Below are 15,249 nucleotides of genomic sequence, written 5' to 3'. Positions count from 1 at the left end.
CACAACACAACAACACCAAAGGTCCTCAACACGAATCACGAACCAAAAGGTATGTCGACTCTCCCGCGGGGACTTTAATTCAAGTGACATAATTCCATGATTCCTGCTTACTAAAGAACCAACGTCAGAATCAACATCCGAACTTAGCAAAAATGTCCAACCAAGAGTCGCAGCCCGAGCCCTTCCGCGGCGACCCGCCGTCGACCGACGACCTGCTGGAGAACCTCGAGCAGTGCCAAGCCAAGATCGACGAGTGCTACCAAATCTACCTGCACAACGAGAAGAAAAAGTCGGCGGAGCTCGAGAAGAAACTTGCCGAGGCCCTCAAGATGATCAAGAAGCTTGAGGCGTTGAAGATTGTGATGGAGCACAATCACGAGCAAGCCAGTAAGTAGTCATGTTCGTTTATTCGTCCACTTTGGCACATCTTTCCCTAGCAGCAGTTCATCTTAACGGCTATCAACCACACCGCCGTCTGCCCTTGTTGGACCTGAGCTTGTGCCTGAACTGAAGTTTCTCTATTCTTTATTTCTTTATTTCTGCTACTCCGACTCGAGCAATACCGGTGTCTAACCTTACCTCACCAGACAATTCGTCCAAGCAGTAACGCCGCAGAGTACCCCCGCCGAGAGCACGGCCGGGAACATTTGCCCGTAGGAGGGCTAACAAGGAACTAAAGGGTTGAGAAAATCCCATAGGGTATTGCATTAACGGATAGAACCAGCATAATGCTATAAATACCCCAAAAAATAGTTCCTTGCACTCGTCAACTTGCCAGCGTGATAATGCACCTCTATTTAGTATTCCTTCTGACGTAGAAAAAGAACAATGATCCAGAAAATGCAAGCACATCCAAAGTCCAATCAAGCCATGCACATCTACACCCAAACAACACCATGCGCCCAAGCAAGAACCAAAACAAAAACAACATACATCAAGCCTTGTTACCCACACCCATGGGATACCTCCTCATCAAGAAAAACAACGAAACATATGCAACCACGCCCGTAAAACACATGACGCTGATGACGGAAAACCCCATAATGTACTTTGGCTTGTCGTTGCTGGGGAACAGATAGGCACCGTAGATCTGCGCGAGGTTGCCCATGGCGTTGACGAGGGCCAGGCTGATGCCCCGGACCTCGTCGGGCATGCTGACGAAGCTGACGGAGGCGTAGCTCAGGGCGAGGCCGTTGGACGCCCAGAGGCCCGAGGCCATGACGACGAGCATGGCGTAGCGGGCCTTGAAGTCGTAGACGACGCAGACCACGACGGCGCAGAGCATGGCCACGCCCATCCAGCCGCCCAGGATCAGGCCGCGCCACTTTGTGTTGCGGTCCGCGAAGAAGCCCGTGGTGGCGGTGGCCACAAACGCCACGGCGAAGATGGGGATGGTCATGTACTGCGACGTGTTGGCGTCGTAGCCGAGGCCGGTGTTGAGGGTCGGGTAGAAGTAGGAGAGCGTCGAGGAGCCGACGATGGCCTGCGCTGTTAGCTTGGTATATTCTGCGGATCCTGAACATGGACGCGGGGGAGCGACGGTAAAACTCACCATGTATCCCACAACAAACAGCCAGGTCCTCTTCGACGTGACGCTCTGCTTCAGCGCCTTGAGATGGCCCATCCTCGGCGCGTCGTCATTGCGAATCTGCTGGTTATCGTTCTGCAGCCTCAGCATGGCGAGGGCCTTTTCGGCCTCGCTAAACTTCCTAACCGACGTGGTGGCGGGAAAGTCTGGGAGAATCCACAGGGCGATGACGGCAAAGCCGATGGTGGCAGAGCCCTCGACCAGGAACAACCACCTCCAGCCGCGGACCCCGTGGGCACCATCCAGCCCGCTGGTGATGCTGCCGGCCAACAGCCCCCCAAAGGCGCCAGACAGGATGGCGGCGCTGATGTAGACGGCAAACCTCTTGCTCTGCTCCTCCTTCTTGTACCACGACGACAGCAGCAACAGGATCCCCGGGGCGAAGCCTGCTTCGAACACGCCCATCAACACGCGGAAGGCGATGAGGGCCTCGTAGGTGGGCGTAAACGCCATGCCGCAAGTGATGGCGCCCCACACGATCATGATCCCCGGGAGGTAGAGGGACGGGCGGGTGCGGCTGAGGACCATGTTGGAGGGGACCTCGAAGACGACGTAGGTGACAAAGAAGACCACCAGGGCAACGCTGTAGCGGGACGAGTCTAGGTCTAGGTCCTTGTCCATGCCGGCGATGAGGGCGTTGCCGATACTGTGTACGTTAGTGTTTGTTTGCTGCTGGGAAGCAGGATGGGATGAACAGCTTACTTGGTCCGGTCCATATAAGACAAAAGGTACATTATCCAGACGCAGGGCAGGATGTACATGTCGATCTTGTGAACGAGTTTCTTCTCCTCCTCGGTGTCGGGCACATAGCCGCCCGTGTATTGCGGTTCCGCCTCAGAAGATGGTGTGGCTTCATCGTGGCTCATCTTGTCCGGTTTAGCCTCCATGCTGGGAGACGCCTGTTTTCGTTTGTTGAACTGTGCTTATGTGTGTTGGGTCCGTTCAGGGGCAAAAAAAGTAGAGTACAGACTATCATACAAGCAACAAACCAAGCAGTAAAACTGCGTCTAACAGTGCATGATATGCAAACAGGAGCTCGGGATATGGTACAACGTCCAGAAATCCAACAAAAAAGACAAGAGTGGTCGTAGAGACTTCTAATAAAGCCAGGCACAAAACCAAAAGACAACCAAGCTGGCTGCGAGCCTGTTGCCCCTACCAATAGTCCTAGTATCGTGGTACCAACACGAATATTTTACCGGGCTCGTGTGATATCCCCTCACAAAGGACAGGGAACGGGCTTTCTGCTTTGTAGATCACTCGTGGCCGGCACCACAGAGCTGCAAAAAAAAAAATAAGATCGCGAATGGGATGGAGAATTTTTTTCAGGTGCATTGGGCATCCATCTCCACGATTCGTTCGTCTGCCGAGATGGAGAGAAAAATCAAGGACCGCATCTCCACAGGGGCCTGGGGTACTTTGCGGGGAAGAGGAGTCGGAATTCACGAAACGGACGATATTTTTCCACCTTGTAAACCTTGTGTAGGGAATGCGGGGCCGTGGCATCGTGTCGAGGGCTCGTTTCAGGGAACATGGGTTGACGATGGCTCAGCTTGAAAGGCTGGTGTTTTTGTTTTTTTGTTTTGTTCTGGTTGCGACGCGCTAAAACTCGTACAACCCATAAAGCTGCCGGCAGCCGCGATGTCGGAGTTTTTTTTAAATAGGGATGTGGTTTTTGGGGCTCGGCTCGGGTCGGGTCTGACCAGTAGACCTGCTCGCTTTCCTATGCGATGCGACCACACTTCATCTGTCTGTGTCGCCAGAAATCGGCAAGCAATGTATTCTGCCGGCGCCAAGGGACTTTGGGGGCAAAACACCCCGCACTCCGTCATTACTTTTTTCGTCGCCGTCTCTTTTTTGTTTTTTCCCTCAAAGCATCGTGGCCTCCATGCAGCATCCGAAAATCAGATGAAAGGATAATCTATTCTGGAAAAAAAAGCAAAAAAAAAAAGCTTGTCAGAGGCCGCGCGACAACGCACTAGGGACAAAAAAAGAAACAGCCCACAACCTACACACGCGCAATGCCAGGCCTCCGCATCGTCCTCGGCGGCGACGACGCCGGCTTCGCCTACAAGTCGACCCTCGCCGCCGACCTGGACGCCGACCCGCGCGTGGCCTCCGTCGACGATGTAGGCCCCCTCGCCGACTCGGACAAGACGGCCTACTCGACTTTTGCCATCCGGGCCGCGGAAAAGGTGGCGTCGGGCGAGGCGGACCGCGCGCTCCTCATCTGCGGGACCGGACTGGGCGTCGCAATCGCCGCGAACAAGGTCCCCGGGGTCCGGGCCGTGACGGCGCACGACAGCTTCAGCGTCGAGAGGAGCGTGCTGAGCAACGATGCGCAGGTGCTGTGCATCGGGCAGAGGGTTATCGGCATCGAGTTGGCCAGGAGGTTGGTCAAGGAGTGGTTGGGGTACACGTTTGATCCGGTAAGTTCTGGTGAGGGGGTGTGGTGGGGTTTGTGGTGGTTGTGTGTTTGCTGACATTTCGGGTATAGAACTCTGCATCAGCGGCCAAGGTCAAAATCATCAACGATTACAACGCCGACAAGTCAAAGTAAAGTTGGATAATTGATTAGCGCTCTGTGGCTGCTGCTAGCTTGGATACCTAATGTACTTACCTCCCTTAGTTGCCGTACTAAATACCTAATTTCAACTGCACATGACCATCTCGTTGGGGGCAGGCATGATTAGGCATCGCACCGCTTGTGGACATTCAATTCATAACACTCTATTCTATTCTCTATAAACAGCACCCTACCAAGCACCAACAATACCCGCAATAGGGATATCAATACCTGTCGTGTACGTCGCCTGCTCACTCAACAGGTACACATATGCGCCACCCAGCTCTTGCGGCAGCGCCAACCTCGGCATGCCCCCATAGTACTTCATCTTGGTGTCCCAATCCGGGCTCGTCTCGACATAGTACGTCAGCGCCGTCTTGACAAACCCAGGGCTGATGCTGTTGACGCGGATGCCGTACTGCGACCACTCCATGGCCAACGTGTGGGTATAATTGCGGATGGCGGCCTTGGTGGCACCGTACGGCGCGCTGGGGGCGGCGCGGTTCGGCCTGTACGACGTCATGCTGGCGGTAAAGACGATGCTGCCCTTGCAGCCCAGCTTGATAAACTTTCTAGCCGCCGCCGTCGCGCAGTTCCAGCCGCCGACTACGTTGAGCTTGAACAAAAAGTCAAACTCCTCGGGGGTAAAATCGAGCGCTGCTTTGTGTTTGGTGGCGCCCGCGTTTGCCACCATGCCGTCGAGCCGGCCCCTGGCCTCGATGATGGCGTCCAGGGCCTTGTCGACGGATTCGTACGCCGTCACGTCGCAGTGGTGAAAGGCGAAACGGCCGGGGTACTTTTTGGATAACTCGGCAAAGGCAGGGCCAGGTTCTGAAATGTCGAGGGAGTATATGCAAGCGGCATCATTCGCTAGGCAGACCTCGGCGATGCCTAGGCCGATACCTTGGTTTGCGCCAGAGACTGGGAGTGTTAGTTGTGCTTTGACGTGGTGAGAAGAATGCGCTACTCACTGGCGATGACCTTGTCCTTGAGCGTGATCTTATAGTCATGGTCAGGTCCGGGCAGTGTCGAGATGGTTTTGGGACCCTCTGAGGGATCTCCGTTAGTGGATGTCATTGTAATGTGTGATGCAATTTTGTTAGGACAACGAAATCAGTATGGCCAAAAATAGCCAGAATTACAAAGGGCAGCGAGTGACTGACCAAAAAGCTTAGCAGGTAGGCAACAACAGGTGGGAAGAGACGAGTATTAAGTTAAGCTAAAAGCAAGCAGATGGATATTTTATTACCGGGTTATTTTTAGGCGAAATAAAAAAAAAAAGGAGCAAAAAATCCCGACATGGACACCGAGCTACTCAAGACCGGCACTGGGCACTACCAGGTAGAGATGATACCCCTCCGACTCGCCCGCGACGTGGAAAAAACAAGTTGTCGGCGGAAAAGAGAAAGAAAAAAGACAATCGAAACGGGGTTTGCTGTAAAGTGGAATCGAGTCCTTTAGATCAGCATCTTTGTGCGGGGGTGGAAAGTTGCAGACTCCAATACTGTACATGGGGAAATCGTCAGATATGTCCAGGAACAAGGTTTCGTGGTGCGCGCGTCGGGGGCCAGTGGGTAAAAAAAGGCAGGGGCCTCGGTTACGGTGAGGCGGGAAAGGGGTTCAGGGCCCTGGGGGGTTCAAGACCGCCTTAAAACCTACTGCAGCAAAAGCCCGAAAAGCTTGTACTCCACTGCGGGGATGGGACGACGCTCCGTGTCAACGCAGCCCGGAGATGCGACCAGACATTTTGGACGGTTTCCGAGGCCAAGGTAGATGCGACGGGTTTTGGAAGCTTTGACAGACGATGGAAGCCAGTCTTTCGAGGATGACGCAAGTCGACAGCTAGATTTGAGGTGGAGGGTCCTAGTCTCGGTAGCACTCGTCCAAAGTATGATCAATTAACTGTCTACTTACGACCCATTCGTCAACGACTCAAAAGTATCAATCACATCATACCAAATTGTCTCGCTGATTTGTTCCTACTTGGTGCTGGCTCAACCCCACTCACCAGGACAATGTCGCCTTGGGACCCTACCAAAAACAAAACCTACCAGATCCTCAAGGCCGCAGAGGAGGGTGGCTACGGGGTGCAGGCGCCCATTGCCTACAACCTCGAGCACGTCCTTGCCTTTATCGCCGCCGCCGAGGCAAAGCGCTCGCCGCTTATCGTTCAGGTCTTTCCCTGGGCCGTGACGTTCTCGGGCGGCTTGTTGATCCACGCGGCGGCGCACGCGGCCAAGGCAGCAACGGTTCCTGTGGCCATCCACCTTGACCATGCGCAGGACGAGGCCATGATCCGGCACTGCGCCGACAATCTCCCGTTCGACAGCATCATGGTCGACATGAGCCACTACGAGATGGACGAGAACCTGGCAAAAACCAAGGTTTTGGTCCAGTACTGCCACGACAGGGGGATCGCGACCGAGGCCGAGCCGGGGAGGATCGAGGGCGGGGAGGATGGTATCGCCGACACGGCGGACCTGGAGGGTGCGTTGACGACTGCAGAGCAGGTGGAGGATTTTATCGCTACCGGGATCGATTTCTTGGCACCTGCGTTTGGCAACGTCCACGGGGAGTATGGCAAGAGGGGGCCCGTGTTGGAATTTGACCGGTAAGATCATCATGTGTTGACTTGGTGCTATCGCCACTGTATACTGACAAATTCCAAACAGTCTCAAAGCCATCCGCAGTACGGCAGCAGGTAGGGTGCGGATCGTGCTGCACGGCACCAACGGCTTCTCCGAGGATATAATGAAGAAGTGCATCGCTGGAGGGGTCACCAAGGTCAACGTCAACAAGCTGGTCTTGGACGACTACCTTGCGCATCTCAAGGAAAATGCATCAAAGCTCACATTGACTACGTTGATGGAGGAGGGGGTAAGAGAAGCCAGGAAGTTGATGGAATGGCAGATGGATGTTGTTGGATCGACAGGAAAGGTTGTGTAGATTATAGAAATACAGGCTATACAGCCAAACAAAAAGTAAAGACCATGGTGATCAGCCCATGAATCATATCATGTCTTCATATTATCGTATTATCATGCAACATACCCTTGCCTAAATACTACCATCTGCTACCTCAACGACGGTAGCCCAACCCCTCTCACATTCCCATCCGCTTTAGCCCACTCCTTCCTCAGATCCTCCCTCCAAGTCGCCATGGGCGCCCACCCGAACCTTGCCTCGCATATCTCCATCAGCTCCAGGATCTTATCCCTCCTCCTCTGTTCCTGCACGCACAGCCCCGCCCCGTACAGGCACTGCGCGGAAAAGATCTGGCAGCTCGGCTCCGTCATCTCCATGGCGACGCCGCAGATGATCTCAACCGCGTCCGACAGCACCCTCTGCACCTTGAGGTACCCATCAAAGCCCGGCGGCATCGGCGCGTGCAGCGTCAAGAGGATCTGCGCAAACGCAAACGCCTGCACCGCGACCCCGAACCGCGGCGGGTGGACCCACAGCGGCGCAAACACCGCGTCCCGCCCTCCTCCCCTCGCCGTCGGCAGCGGCCGAAAGTGCTCCCCCCAGTGTCCCCGCAGCGCATCCATCTCCCTGGCCAGCGCCTCCACCTCCGTCCCCCTGCCGCTGCCCGCCGGCTCGGCGCAGCAGTTGACGGCCTGGGCGAGCAGAAACACCGTCCTGCGGGCCAGCTGGTCCTGGTCCAGCTCGGACACGGCCAGCCTCGGCTTCCAGATTGTGAGACAGCGCCTTTGCTCGCGAAACGCGGCCCAAATGTCCTGCCGCAGCCACGACCACCACACCGCCTCGCGGAGACCGCCGCACTCCCCGTCCGTGTTCTGCGACCGCTGTATCCAAAAGACGCCCTTGAGGTGGCGCTGCCAGTTGCCGCGCCCGTCGGCCTCGTCCAGCATCTCGTACGACGATATGGCCAGCACCGTCACCAGCAGCTCCTCCGAGTGCGTGTAGCTCTTGTAGGCCAGCGCCTCTTGTACATAATGCAGAGTCTCGTAGTAGTACTGCACCGACCCGGTCGTCTCGCCATTTGCTGGTGGAGATGATGTAGCCGTTGCTGATGTTGAGAGGTGTTTGGCTGCTAGAGCCAGTATGCTCTTCATTACTCCCGTGTTGCGCAACGCCAACCTGACCGCCCGCGATGAGAAAGGTGCCGTTGGATCCAGCAGGTCCAGCCAGCCCGCCATCGTGTCCGTGAAATGGCGGAACAGGAATGCTTCGCGACCCGAGAGCATAAAGTCCCGATCCAGCTGCCAAGCCCTGCGCTCTGGGTCACCGGGCTCCGTGTAAAATGTGGGCTGTGGCGCGGCAGGAGCGGGCGGCGTCTGCGGGGCCGTGCTGGGAGCTAGGGAAAAGCTGCTGTCGGCATTGGCCGCGTCCGTCGCGACGAGAGATAGCCAGCGCGCCGAGGCCAGATCCGTCGTCCACGGCTCCGAAGATACCGTCTCGGGCGAGTACCCATTTGAAGTGCCCGCGTAGGTGTCACCGAGGCTCATGCCAAGACTCTGCGGCCGGCGTGTGGAGAAAGACCCTGGTCGACCGTCTGCTGGAGGTGGAAGACCGAAGACTGTATGTTTGGATACGGCTCGTTGATGTGTGGGACCCGGGGGCAGATGTGCTCGTAACGCATCCTCGATTGGCGGCAATGTCTCATGGTGATCTGGCAGGTGTAGTGGGGTTGATGTCCTTGTCTCCTTGGTGACGGTTGTGGGTGTTGCACAGGCGCCTGGTGCGTCTGGGGGAAATACGCAATCCCTAGCCGCGGTGGTGCATGGCCCACAGATGGGTAACCTCTCGTCGCACTTTTTGTGTCTCTTTCGGCAGTTCAGGCTGTAGTTAGTCAGCCAGTGTAAGTTGCGTGTATGTTTGTGTTTGTGTTTTGTGTTTGCTAGAACCATCCTGGGTAGCCAGCCAGTGCGCTACTCCTCACCGAAACACTTCTGTCGCTTCTGGCGCCAGCTTGCACGTACCAGCCCGTTCTTGTCCTCAAGCCGCGGCCTCTAGGCTTCCGGATCCTCTTCCTTTGTGTCGCTTCCGACTGTGTGACTTGTTTCCCATCATTTGTGGGTTCCATATCTGCTGACTGGCAAACTTAATCAAAGCAAAAAAAGTGTGGGTGAGGCCCCAACAGGACTACAATTCGGGGTTTGAAAAATCTCCTCGCCGGTAAGCGAGGCGCGCGTGGGAGTAAGCTGAGGCAAGAATGAATTGTCGCGGCTCGAGCATATTGAACTGTGTGAGACGGTGTGCTGTGCAGGGAAGACCAAAGTTGGGATTGGAGCCCCGAGACGCACGCGCCGAAAAAAGCCTTTTGATGCACAACACGTGGGTTTGACACAATTACTCACTCACCTTTTCTGCATCCTTTACCACTTAAACCATGGTAAACCTGGCTACGAAAAGGAAAAAGGTTCGGTGAATTCAATCTCGCATCTCAAACCCCCGGCAGGGTTCCTCGAGACGAGGCCGCCCCCACATGGGTAACGAACAGCCAGGCACGGGTAACCCCGCGGGGACTCCCGATTTGGATAGTCCGTAGCTGCTGATCCCATCTGCCCCTGCTTTGCCGATTGACAATTTCCTCGGATGAGCACAAGAGCGGCTAGTCGAGTTGCTGTTTTGTCGGCCGTCTTTGCCGTTTCGCCGCTTGCCGTTCGTTTACCTTTTCACAACACGTGCAATCCTTTAGTCTTTTCCCAAATCGGTAAAATCTTGGGCTTCACTATCCCTGCTTTCCGAAGGGGGTGCGTCAGCTGTTCTATTGTTATGACTAGTTCTGTTCGATCGCATCTATAAAATGAGATGATGGCTTCTGAAAGGCATTAGACTTTCGTTCTTCTTATTCCTGAAAGCCAAGACATATGCGCCAAAGCGATACCGCCTTTGAAGGGAAAAAGTTCCGTGGTGTGTACTAAGAGCATTGCTTCATGACCAATGGAAACGCTCGTACATTCCTTTCCTCCGGCGCGACAGATTGCGACAGATTGCGACAGATTTACAAGAGTAATCGAGTCTTGAACATGGCGCATTGACTAATCATTTAGAAACACGGTGCACTAAATGGATGTTAAATTACCTTAGTGACCTCAAAACGGCCTGGGCTGCGTCCCTGCAACTTTGACATAAGCGACGTATCTATATCCCAAATCATATCCAAAGACATCTACAGCCCTTCCAGCACCTATATCTTGGCCCCCAAATCAAACCCCGCCAGTCTCCATCTCGCAAATGAAATAAACCCCAGGCACACGACCATCGACATGGCCGCCCAGACGCTCGCACCCATAAAGTTCCCACCCATGGCGCCCTGCAGCGCGCCTCCGATCGGCGGGCCCGTCAGCGCCGCGAACCCGATAATACTAAAAGCCATCCCCAGCCTGGTGCCGACCATATCGAGCCGCGGGGTGATGCTGGCGATGACGGTCGGCATGATGCAGTGGAAGGCGCCGTTGGACATGCCGTAAACCGTCGCGAACGCATAGTATCCGGGCTCGGACCGCACAGCCAGCCACGTGAAGGCCACGATGGCAAAGATGGCAGTCGTGGGGACCGCCGTGTTTATTGCGCCGTACCTGGCCGCCACAAAGGGGACGATGATGCGGGGAAGTAGGCCCGCTGCGTTGACGACGATGACGGTTATCGCGGCGGTCGAGTAGGGGAGGCCGAGAGCTTGTGTTCCATAGGATCCGATCTGTCTCTGGCGTTAGTGTCTGGAAAGACCTCTCCTCAGCGCGGAAAAAGGAGGGAATGGCAGCTCACATAGTAGATAGTATAGTAGGTCCCCCACATGACAAAAAACAACCCAGTCACGATCCCGACGTAGACCGGCTCCCGGAACGCATCAAAGTCAATCAACGGCCCGCTCTTGCGCGGCGGCAACCTCGGCCGCATAAACACCACCGCGATGCCCAGACACACCAGATTCACAAAAGCCACCACCCTGACCGTCCAAGCGAAGCCCACAGCGGGCAGCAGCTGGCGCACAATGAGCGGGTACACCAGCCCGCCGACCGCGTTCCCCGACGTGGCCAGGCCGATGGCCACGGCGCGGCGCTTGACAAAGTACGTCGACAGGAGGCCCATGCTCGGGGTGAAGACGATGCCGCTGCCCACCCCGACCAGCACGCCCTGCGTGAGCATCAGCTGCCAGAAGCGCGTGGAGGCGCTGATCAGAAACAGGCCCAGCAGCTGCACGACCGCGCCCACGACCACCGTGGGGCGGAAGAAGCCCGCGTCCAGCAGGCGGCCCGAGAAGGCCCCGACGAAAAAGGTCAGCCAGACCTGCACGGCGCCGATCCACGACACGACCGAGGGCGACAGCGGCGCCAGCGCCTCGGTGTAGTATGTCTGAAAGGCACCAAAGGCGTTGACCTGGCCCCAGGTCACAAAGATGACGAGCCACGCGCAGGCCACCTGCGACCAGGCCCGGAGGCCGCCGTCTGGCGGCGGTGGGGGTTCCGGGAGCGAGCGGGTGGTCAGGTGCGTCGCCGCCCTGGACAAGACGTTTGATAGGGATTTGTGCAGCTCGCTGGACTTTTTCGGGCCGGTTGTGGCCTTTTCCAGATCGTGTAACGCGGGCGAGGCCGGTGAGATGATGTCCGTTTCTATGGATTGCACCGAGGGACGCCGATCCCCAGCTGTTTGGGAGGTTGGTCCCGTAGTTTCTGGTGGATGATTGTTCATTGTGCCGGTGATGGTCAATTGGTGGTTTCCAGGTCCCTCCCTGTAAACGCAGTCGTGATGCCTTGCCCCCTGGCAGGATCATTCAAAATCTGGCGGTGACTGGTATCTGGTGACTTTTTTCAATTAGCTCCGTAAATGGACAAGCGCCTAGCCTAGTGTATAGTGCGTTGCAGAGTTCAAACCTAACGATCCAGCACTAGACTTGCAAGTAAAGTTGCGGCCAGAAAAGATCCAAATTGAGTCACAGAAACCAATTCGCCTCGGTGACTCGGCAATCCCTGATCTAGTCCGGATTTCTTGTCAAAATCTCCCCTGTGTGTTCGCAGCCACCTCCCCGCTCCGGCTCTCGGCGACAAGATCGGGCGGGGAGATCATGCCTAATCAATGTCAATTGATCCACTACTGACCTCCGTTGGAGAAAAGATTAACGCTATCGGGAATACGAGCTTGGTGCCGGGAATACGTCAGGGTGGCATATCTAATCTCGATTACAAGCCTGTATAGGCACTGCAAGACTAATGATTGGCCAATATTTTGGTCTAGGACAGGATAAGTTTTTGTGGATGAGGTTTTTTCCATGTGCTTGCATACCTTGCACGATGGCATGGGACGAAAATACAGTGAGGTGTTTCTACAGTAACTATTTGAACAAACATTGATTGTTGGCGACCATATCGCCTGCTCATCCTTTGCCAATCACCGAATCAAGGGATGTCTTGCCAATACTTGATTAGGCCAAGCCAAGGTGAAAAAATTACAATCAGGTAATATCCTGAGACTGGGGTAGTCCAAACAGAGCTAAGTGATGCTGAATGAAAAATGGCCATGGAGAAACGAAGTGAACAAATACCATGATTGCATCTGCATAGATGCCTTGGGCGTACGTAAGAATGGAGTGGAGAGTCAAATGAAGCCGTATGGATGATTTGTAGAAAGGGTTCTCAAAAAAACAACAAATGGCTTGATAATGAGCAGGAATTTGGTGAAACAAACCCATGGAAGGACTGTAAGAAGGGCAAGAGAAAAAAAAAAAACAATCATAAACATGGGATAAAGAATCGAACGAATCATGGTCCAACATCAAAAAGGTTTAACGAGACAAAATGAAGATCCTCATCAAGACAGCAAGCGTGAGACCGGTCCGTCTGCTCTCAGTTGTTGGTATCCTCCACCATGATGGAGGGGCTCGAAGTCCGGGGTCTCTTTCTTCCAGAGGATCCTGCGGCTCGTGAATTTGGTGGCGTAAATTCCGACTGTCGAGCTAACGTGCGCGTTCGAAACGCACGACCGAGTTGCTGAACCTCGGACGTAACCTTGGTAGTCTGGCTATTGATCAATGACTTGATTTCGTTGCCCACCCTGCTTCCGTGGTGCCTCATGCCTGTGTGATGTGACTCGAGCCTTTTGAGCACGCGATCCTCGTGATGCGAGAGCGCACCTTGAAGTCTATGGATAAACTCGGAAATGTCGTGGCTGCTCGGACTGGTCACTGAGGCATCAGTCGCTGCGACCTGGATAGTAGCTAGGCCAGCGCGCTCCAAATCCCTGATGATTTGACTCGTTAGTTGCTCAATGTCATCGCTGAATCTGCCATGCAATCCCTTGTAGCGTGAGATGTCACTCTCGGCCACAGCAATGGCCTTGACTATGATGTCCTTTGCAGCATTTGACGGCTGGACTTGACGGACAGGAGCGGCTGTAGAGTTGTTGGGCTGCATTGAGTCGGGAGCGTGATCGCTCGCGCGCACATCTAGGTGCTCCAGGTCATCCGAGTGAGGTGTCTGAGGGGCAGACACAGAAGGCCTAGGGATACGAGAGCTACCCTGCTCGGAGGGTTGGGCAGTTCTGACCCTGTTTCTTGGCGTTTTCGACTGGCTCATTGAAGAACTCGTATCGATAGGGGTTGCCTTGGACCCGGCACGAGGCTTTGATGTAGCAGTCCTGGGGAGTTGCGATTTTGGAGTCTGGTTCGTTCTTGTTTGCAGAGGGGCTTGGGACGATGAACGACTCTGTGACGGATTTTGGGGTGTGCACCGTGGTCTATGCTGGGAAGATGACCGCATTGTTTCAAGTGAGTGAGTTCTTGAGCCAGCTCGAGATCCTGTTGATTTTTCCATGCCTTGTTAGTGGGGAAGTGTTTCCGAAGAAATCTTGTTTCTTTGACCAACTCACCTGCGAGAGCTCCCACACCGGCTCTCTTGGGTTGATTCTCATGCTTTCGCAGACGATCATCAATCGAGTGTCGAGGAGACGTGAACAGAGGTGCATTGTGTTACGATCAAGGTATCGGGGTAACCTGTTCTTAGGGTAAAGTACAGTGGGTTGAAGCAACTGAGCGTCTGACTGGGTAACTGGGGTTCTCAATGACTGGGGGTGAAGTTATGATTGTTCTCAAGTAAGTATTGAGGTTAACTAGAGTTTGATTGCTGCTAAGCAATCCTAGAATCGAATCTATCTACATGGTAATGAGCGTGCCTTATATAGACTATGTCCCTCGACGTGATATGCTTGATATGTTCCATAGCCGACATATCACTTGTTCTGCTATGATTGATATGCGACATATCAATCATATCCCTCTCTTGGCAATCACGTGATGTCACGTGTCTTTTCCCCTTATGTAATCCTTTCCCGCCGGTCGGTGATTCTCTTTTTGGCGAATGTCGTCAGGAGGGGTGTGACCCCACCTGGCCTCCTTGGTGCTGGCCCAACTTGTTTGGTCGTAACACATTGTTTACGTTCTCACGCGATGTAGGCAGCGCAGGCCTCGAAGGCTTGTTGATCGGAACCTCTGTGGTTCGCATATCAAAGTCCGACGACTTTTGACTGGGGGGGCGCATCTTAGATGCGGCACGAGTGATGATGCCAGTTGGAATATTCAGTGATCAATGTGATTCTTCTGCCACAAGCGGCAAGGTGAATGAAAAGAGTTGCAGACAGAATAAACACAAGCTGGAGGAGAAGATTGCTAACATCAAGATGTGTTTGATCGCAGCAGTCGCCGATGATAATACGATAGTTCAAGTATGACAGGGAGAGAGTACCAGGATCTTGTGGTTTCTAGCGGTTGATAAAAGTGATTCGAAAATGAAGTATGATGAGAAGGCAGATCAAGATCTGTTCTGTTGTAGCAGTTGAGGTTGATCCGAACTGTGAGGGGTATGGATGAATGTGACAATATTAAAACTAGAAGGACTGTGATAAAGACAGCGGTGAATCGAAATTAACCTTATGGTGCGCAGATGTCTTAGGGTCTCGACTGCTTGATTCTTGGGAAGGCGCTATCCGTGCCAGACTGTTAACCGATTAGGAAGGCACTCAAGAGGCAGGATCGACCCAGGGCTCGATCTGAAATGAACCCAGATCACATGATACAATCGAGGTGACGACATGATTGGGATCAGAGCTATGTGTCTCTGCGGTGTATATATGATCCGGG

The 15,249-nt window shown here is 54.3% G+C and overlaps 9 protein-coding genes across 9 annotated transcripts; 4 read left to right on the top strand and 5 right to left on the bottom strand.

The window, feature by feature from the left end:
* Positions 1–152: 152 nt before the first annotated feature.
* On the top strand, positions 153–657 carry MGG_07886 (uncharacterized protein; the record flags this gene model as incomplete). The annotated part of the gene is made up of 2 exons (XM_003713081.1): positions 153–387; positions 605–657. The coding sequence occupies 2 exons, from the start codon at positions 153–155 to the stop codon at positions 655–657; spliced, it is 288 nt and encodes a 95-aa protein (XP_003713129.1).
* A 177-nt stretch (positions 658–834) lies between these two features.
* Positions 835–3,502, bottom strand: MGG_07885 (nicotinamide mononucleotide permease). The gene is made up of 3 exons (XM_003713080.1): positions 2,291–3,502; positions 1,553–2,234; positions 835–1,483 (listed from the first exon to the last, which is right to left on the bottom strand). Exons 1-3 carry the CDS (start codon positions 2,473–2,475, stop codon positions 935–937), a joined length of 1,416 nt encoding a protein of 471 aa, XP_003713128.1. The 5' UTR covers positions 2,476–3,502; the 3' UTR covers positions 835–934.
* Positions 3,259–4,352, top strand: MGG_07884 (ribose 5-phosphate isomerase). The gene is made up of 2 exons (XM_003713079.1): positions 3,259–4,017; positions 4,086–4,352. Exons 1-2 carry the CDS (start codon positions 3,610–3,612, stop codon positions 4,146–4,148), a joined length of 471 nt encoding a protein of 156 aa, XP_003713127.1. The 5' UTR covers positions 3,259–3,609; the 3' UTR covers positions 4,149–4,352.
* On the bottom strand, positions 4,281–5,231 carry MGG_07883 (sorbose reductase sou1; the record flags this gene model as incomplete). Its single annotated transcript, XM_003713078.1, has 2 exons — positions 4,281–5,075; positions 5,126–5,231. The coding sequence occupies 2 exons, from the start codon at positions 5,229–5,231 to the stop codon at positions 4,345–4,347; spliced, it is 837 nt and encodes a 278-aa protein (XP_003713126.1). The 3' UTR covers positions 4,281–4,344.
* Positions 5,232–5,906: 675 nt separating this feature from the next.
* Positions 5,907–7,173, top strand: MGG_13895 (fructose-bisphosphate aldolase). The gene is made up of 2 exons (XM_003713077.1): positions 5,907–6,765; positions 6,827–7,173. The coding sequence occupies exons 1-2, from the start codon at positions 6,170–6,172 to the stop codon at positions 7,098–7,100; spliced, it is 870 nt and encodes a 289-aa protein (XP_003713125.1). The 5' UTR covers positions 5,907–6,169; the 3' UTR covers positions 7,101–7,173.
* A 55-nt stretch (positions 7,174–7,228) lies between these two features.
* Positions 7,229–9,201, bottom strand: MGG_13894 (uncharacterized protein; the record flags this gene model as incomplete). Its single annotated transcript, XM_003713076.1, has 2 exons — positions 7,229–8,957; positions 9,098–9,201. 2 exons carry the CDS (start codon positions 9,199–9,201, stop codon positions 7,229–7,231), a joined length of 1,833 nt encoding a protein of 610 aa, XP_003713124.1.
* Positions 9,202–10,150: 949 nt separating this feature from the next.
* MGG_07882 (uncharacterized protein) lies at positions 10,151–12,102 on the bottom strand. Its single transcript, XM_003713075.1, has 2 exons — positions 10,887–12,102; positions 10,151–10,818 (listed from the first exon to the last, which is right to left on the bottom strand). Exons 1-2 carry the CDS (start codon positions 11,808–11,810, stop codon positions 10,309–10,311), a joined length of 1,434 nt encoding a protein of 477 aa, XP_003713123.1. The 5' UTR covers positions 11,811–12,102; the 3' UTR covers positions 10,151–10,308.
* A 729-nt stretch (positions 12,103–12,831) lies between these two features.
* Positions 12,832–14,078, bottom strand: MGG_07881 (uncharacterized protein; the record flags this gene model as incomplete). Its single annotated transcript, XM_003713074.1, has 3 exons — positions 12,832–13,591; positions 13,683–13,850; positions 13,983–14,078. The coding sequence occupies 3 exons, from the start codon at positions 14,076–14,078 to the stop codon at positions 12,962–12,964; spliced, it is 894 nt and encodes a 297-aa protein (XP_003713122.1). The 3' UTR covers positions 12,832–12,961.
* A 95-nt stretch (positions 14,079–14,173) lies between these two features.
* Positions 14,174–15,112, top strand: MGG_16956 (uncharacterized protein; the record flags this gene model as incomplete). The annotated part of the gene is made up of 4 exons (XM_003713073.1): positions 14,174–14,205; positions 14,566–14,606; positions 14,806–14,834; positions 15,062–15,112. 4 exons carry the CDS (start codon positions 14,174–14,176, stop codon positions 15,110–15,112), a joined length of 153 nt encoding a protein of 50 aa, XP_003713121.1.
* Positions 15,113–15,249: the final 137 nt, after the last annotated feature.

This window comes from Pyricularia oryzae, chromosome 3 (genome assembly GCF_000002495.2).
Source record: "Pyricularia oryzae 70-15 chromosome 3, whole genome shotgun sequence".
NCBI classification, from domain to species: Eukaryota; Fungi; Ascomycota; class Sordariomycetes; order Magnaporthales; family Pyriculariaceae; genus Pyricularia; species Pyricularia oryzae.
This window is presented reverse-complemented; position numbering and strand designations above follow the sequence as displayed.

Bases quoted from the DNA above. Each gene is read 5' to 3' on its own strand.
- MGG_07885 (XM_003713080.1), bottom strand. From the start codon at position 2,475: ATGGAGGCTAAACCGGACAAGATGAGCCACGATGAAGCCACACCATCT. The intron at 2,235-2,290 runs GTAAGCTGTTCA...TAACGTACACAG, and splicing joins TCTTATATGGACCGGACCAA to TATCGGCAACGCCCTCATCG. The intron at 1,484-1,552 runs GTGAGTTTTACC...CTAACAGCGCAG, and splicing joins TGTTTGTTGTGGGATACATG to GCCATCGTCGGCTCCTCGAC.
- MGG_07884 (XM_003713079.1), top strand. From the start codon at position 3,610: ATGCCAGGCCTCCGCATCGTCCTCGGCGGCGACGACGCCGGCTTCGCC. The intron at 4,018-4,085 runs GTAAGTTCTGGT...TTTCGGGTATAG, and splicing joins TGGGGTACACGTTTGATCCG to AACTCTGCATCAGCGGCCAA.
- MGG_13895 (XM_003713077.1), top strand. From the start codon at position 6,170: ATGTCGCCTTGGGACCCTACCAAAAACAAAACCTACCAGATCCTCAAG. The intron at 6,766-6,826 runs GTAAGATCATCA...AATTCCAAACAG, and splicing joins CCCGTGTTGGAATTTGACCG to TCTCAAAGCCATCCGCAGTA.
- MGG_07882 (XM_003713075.1), bottom strand. From the start codon at position 11,810: ATGAACAATCATCCACCAGAAACTACGGGACCAACCTCCCAAACAGCT. The intron at 10,819-10,886 runs GTGAGCTGCCAT...CGCCAGAGACAG, and splicing joins CCTACTATACTATCTACTAT to ATCGGATCCTATGGAACACA.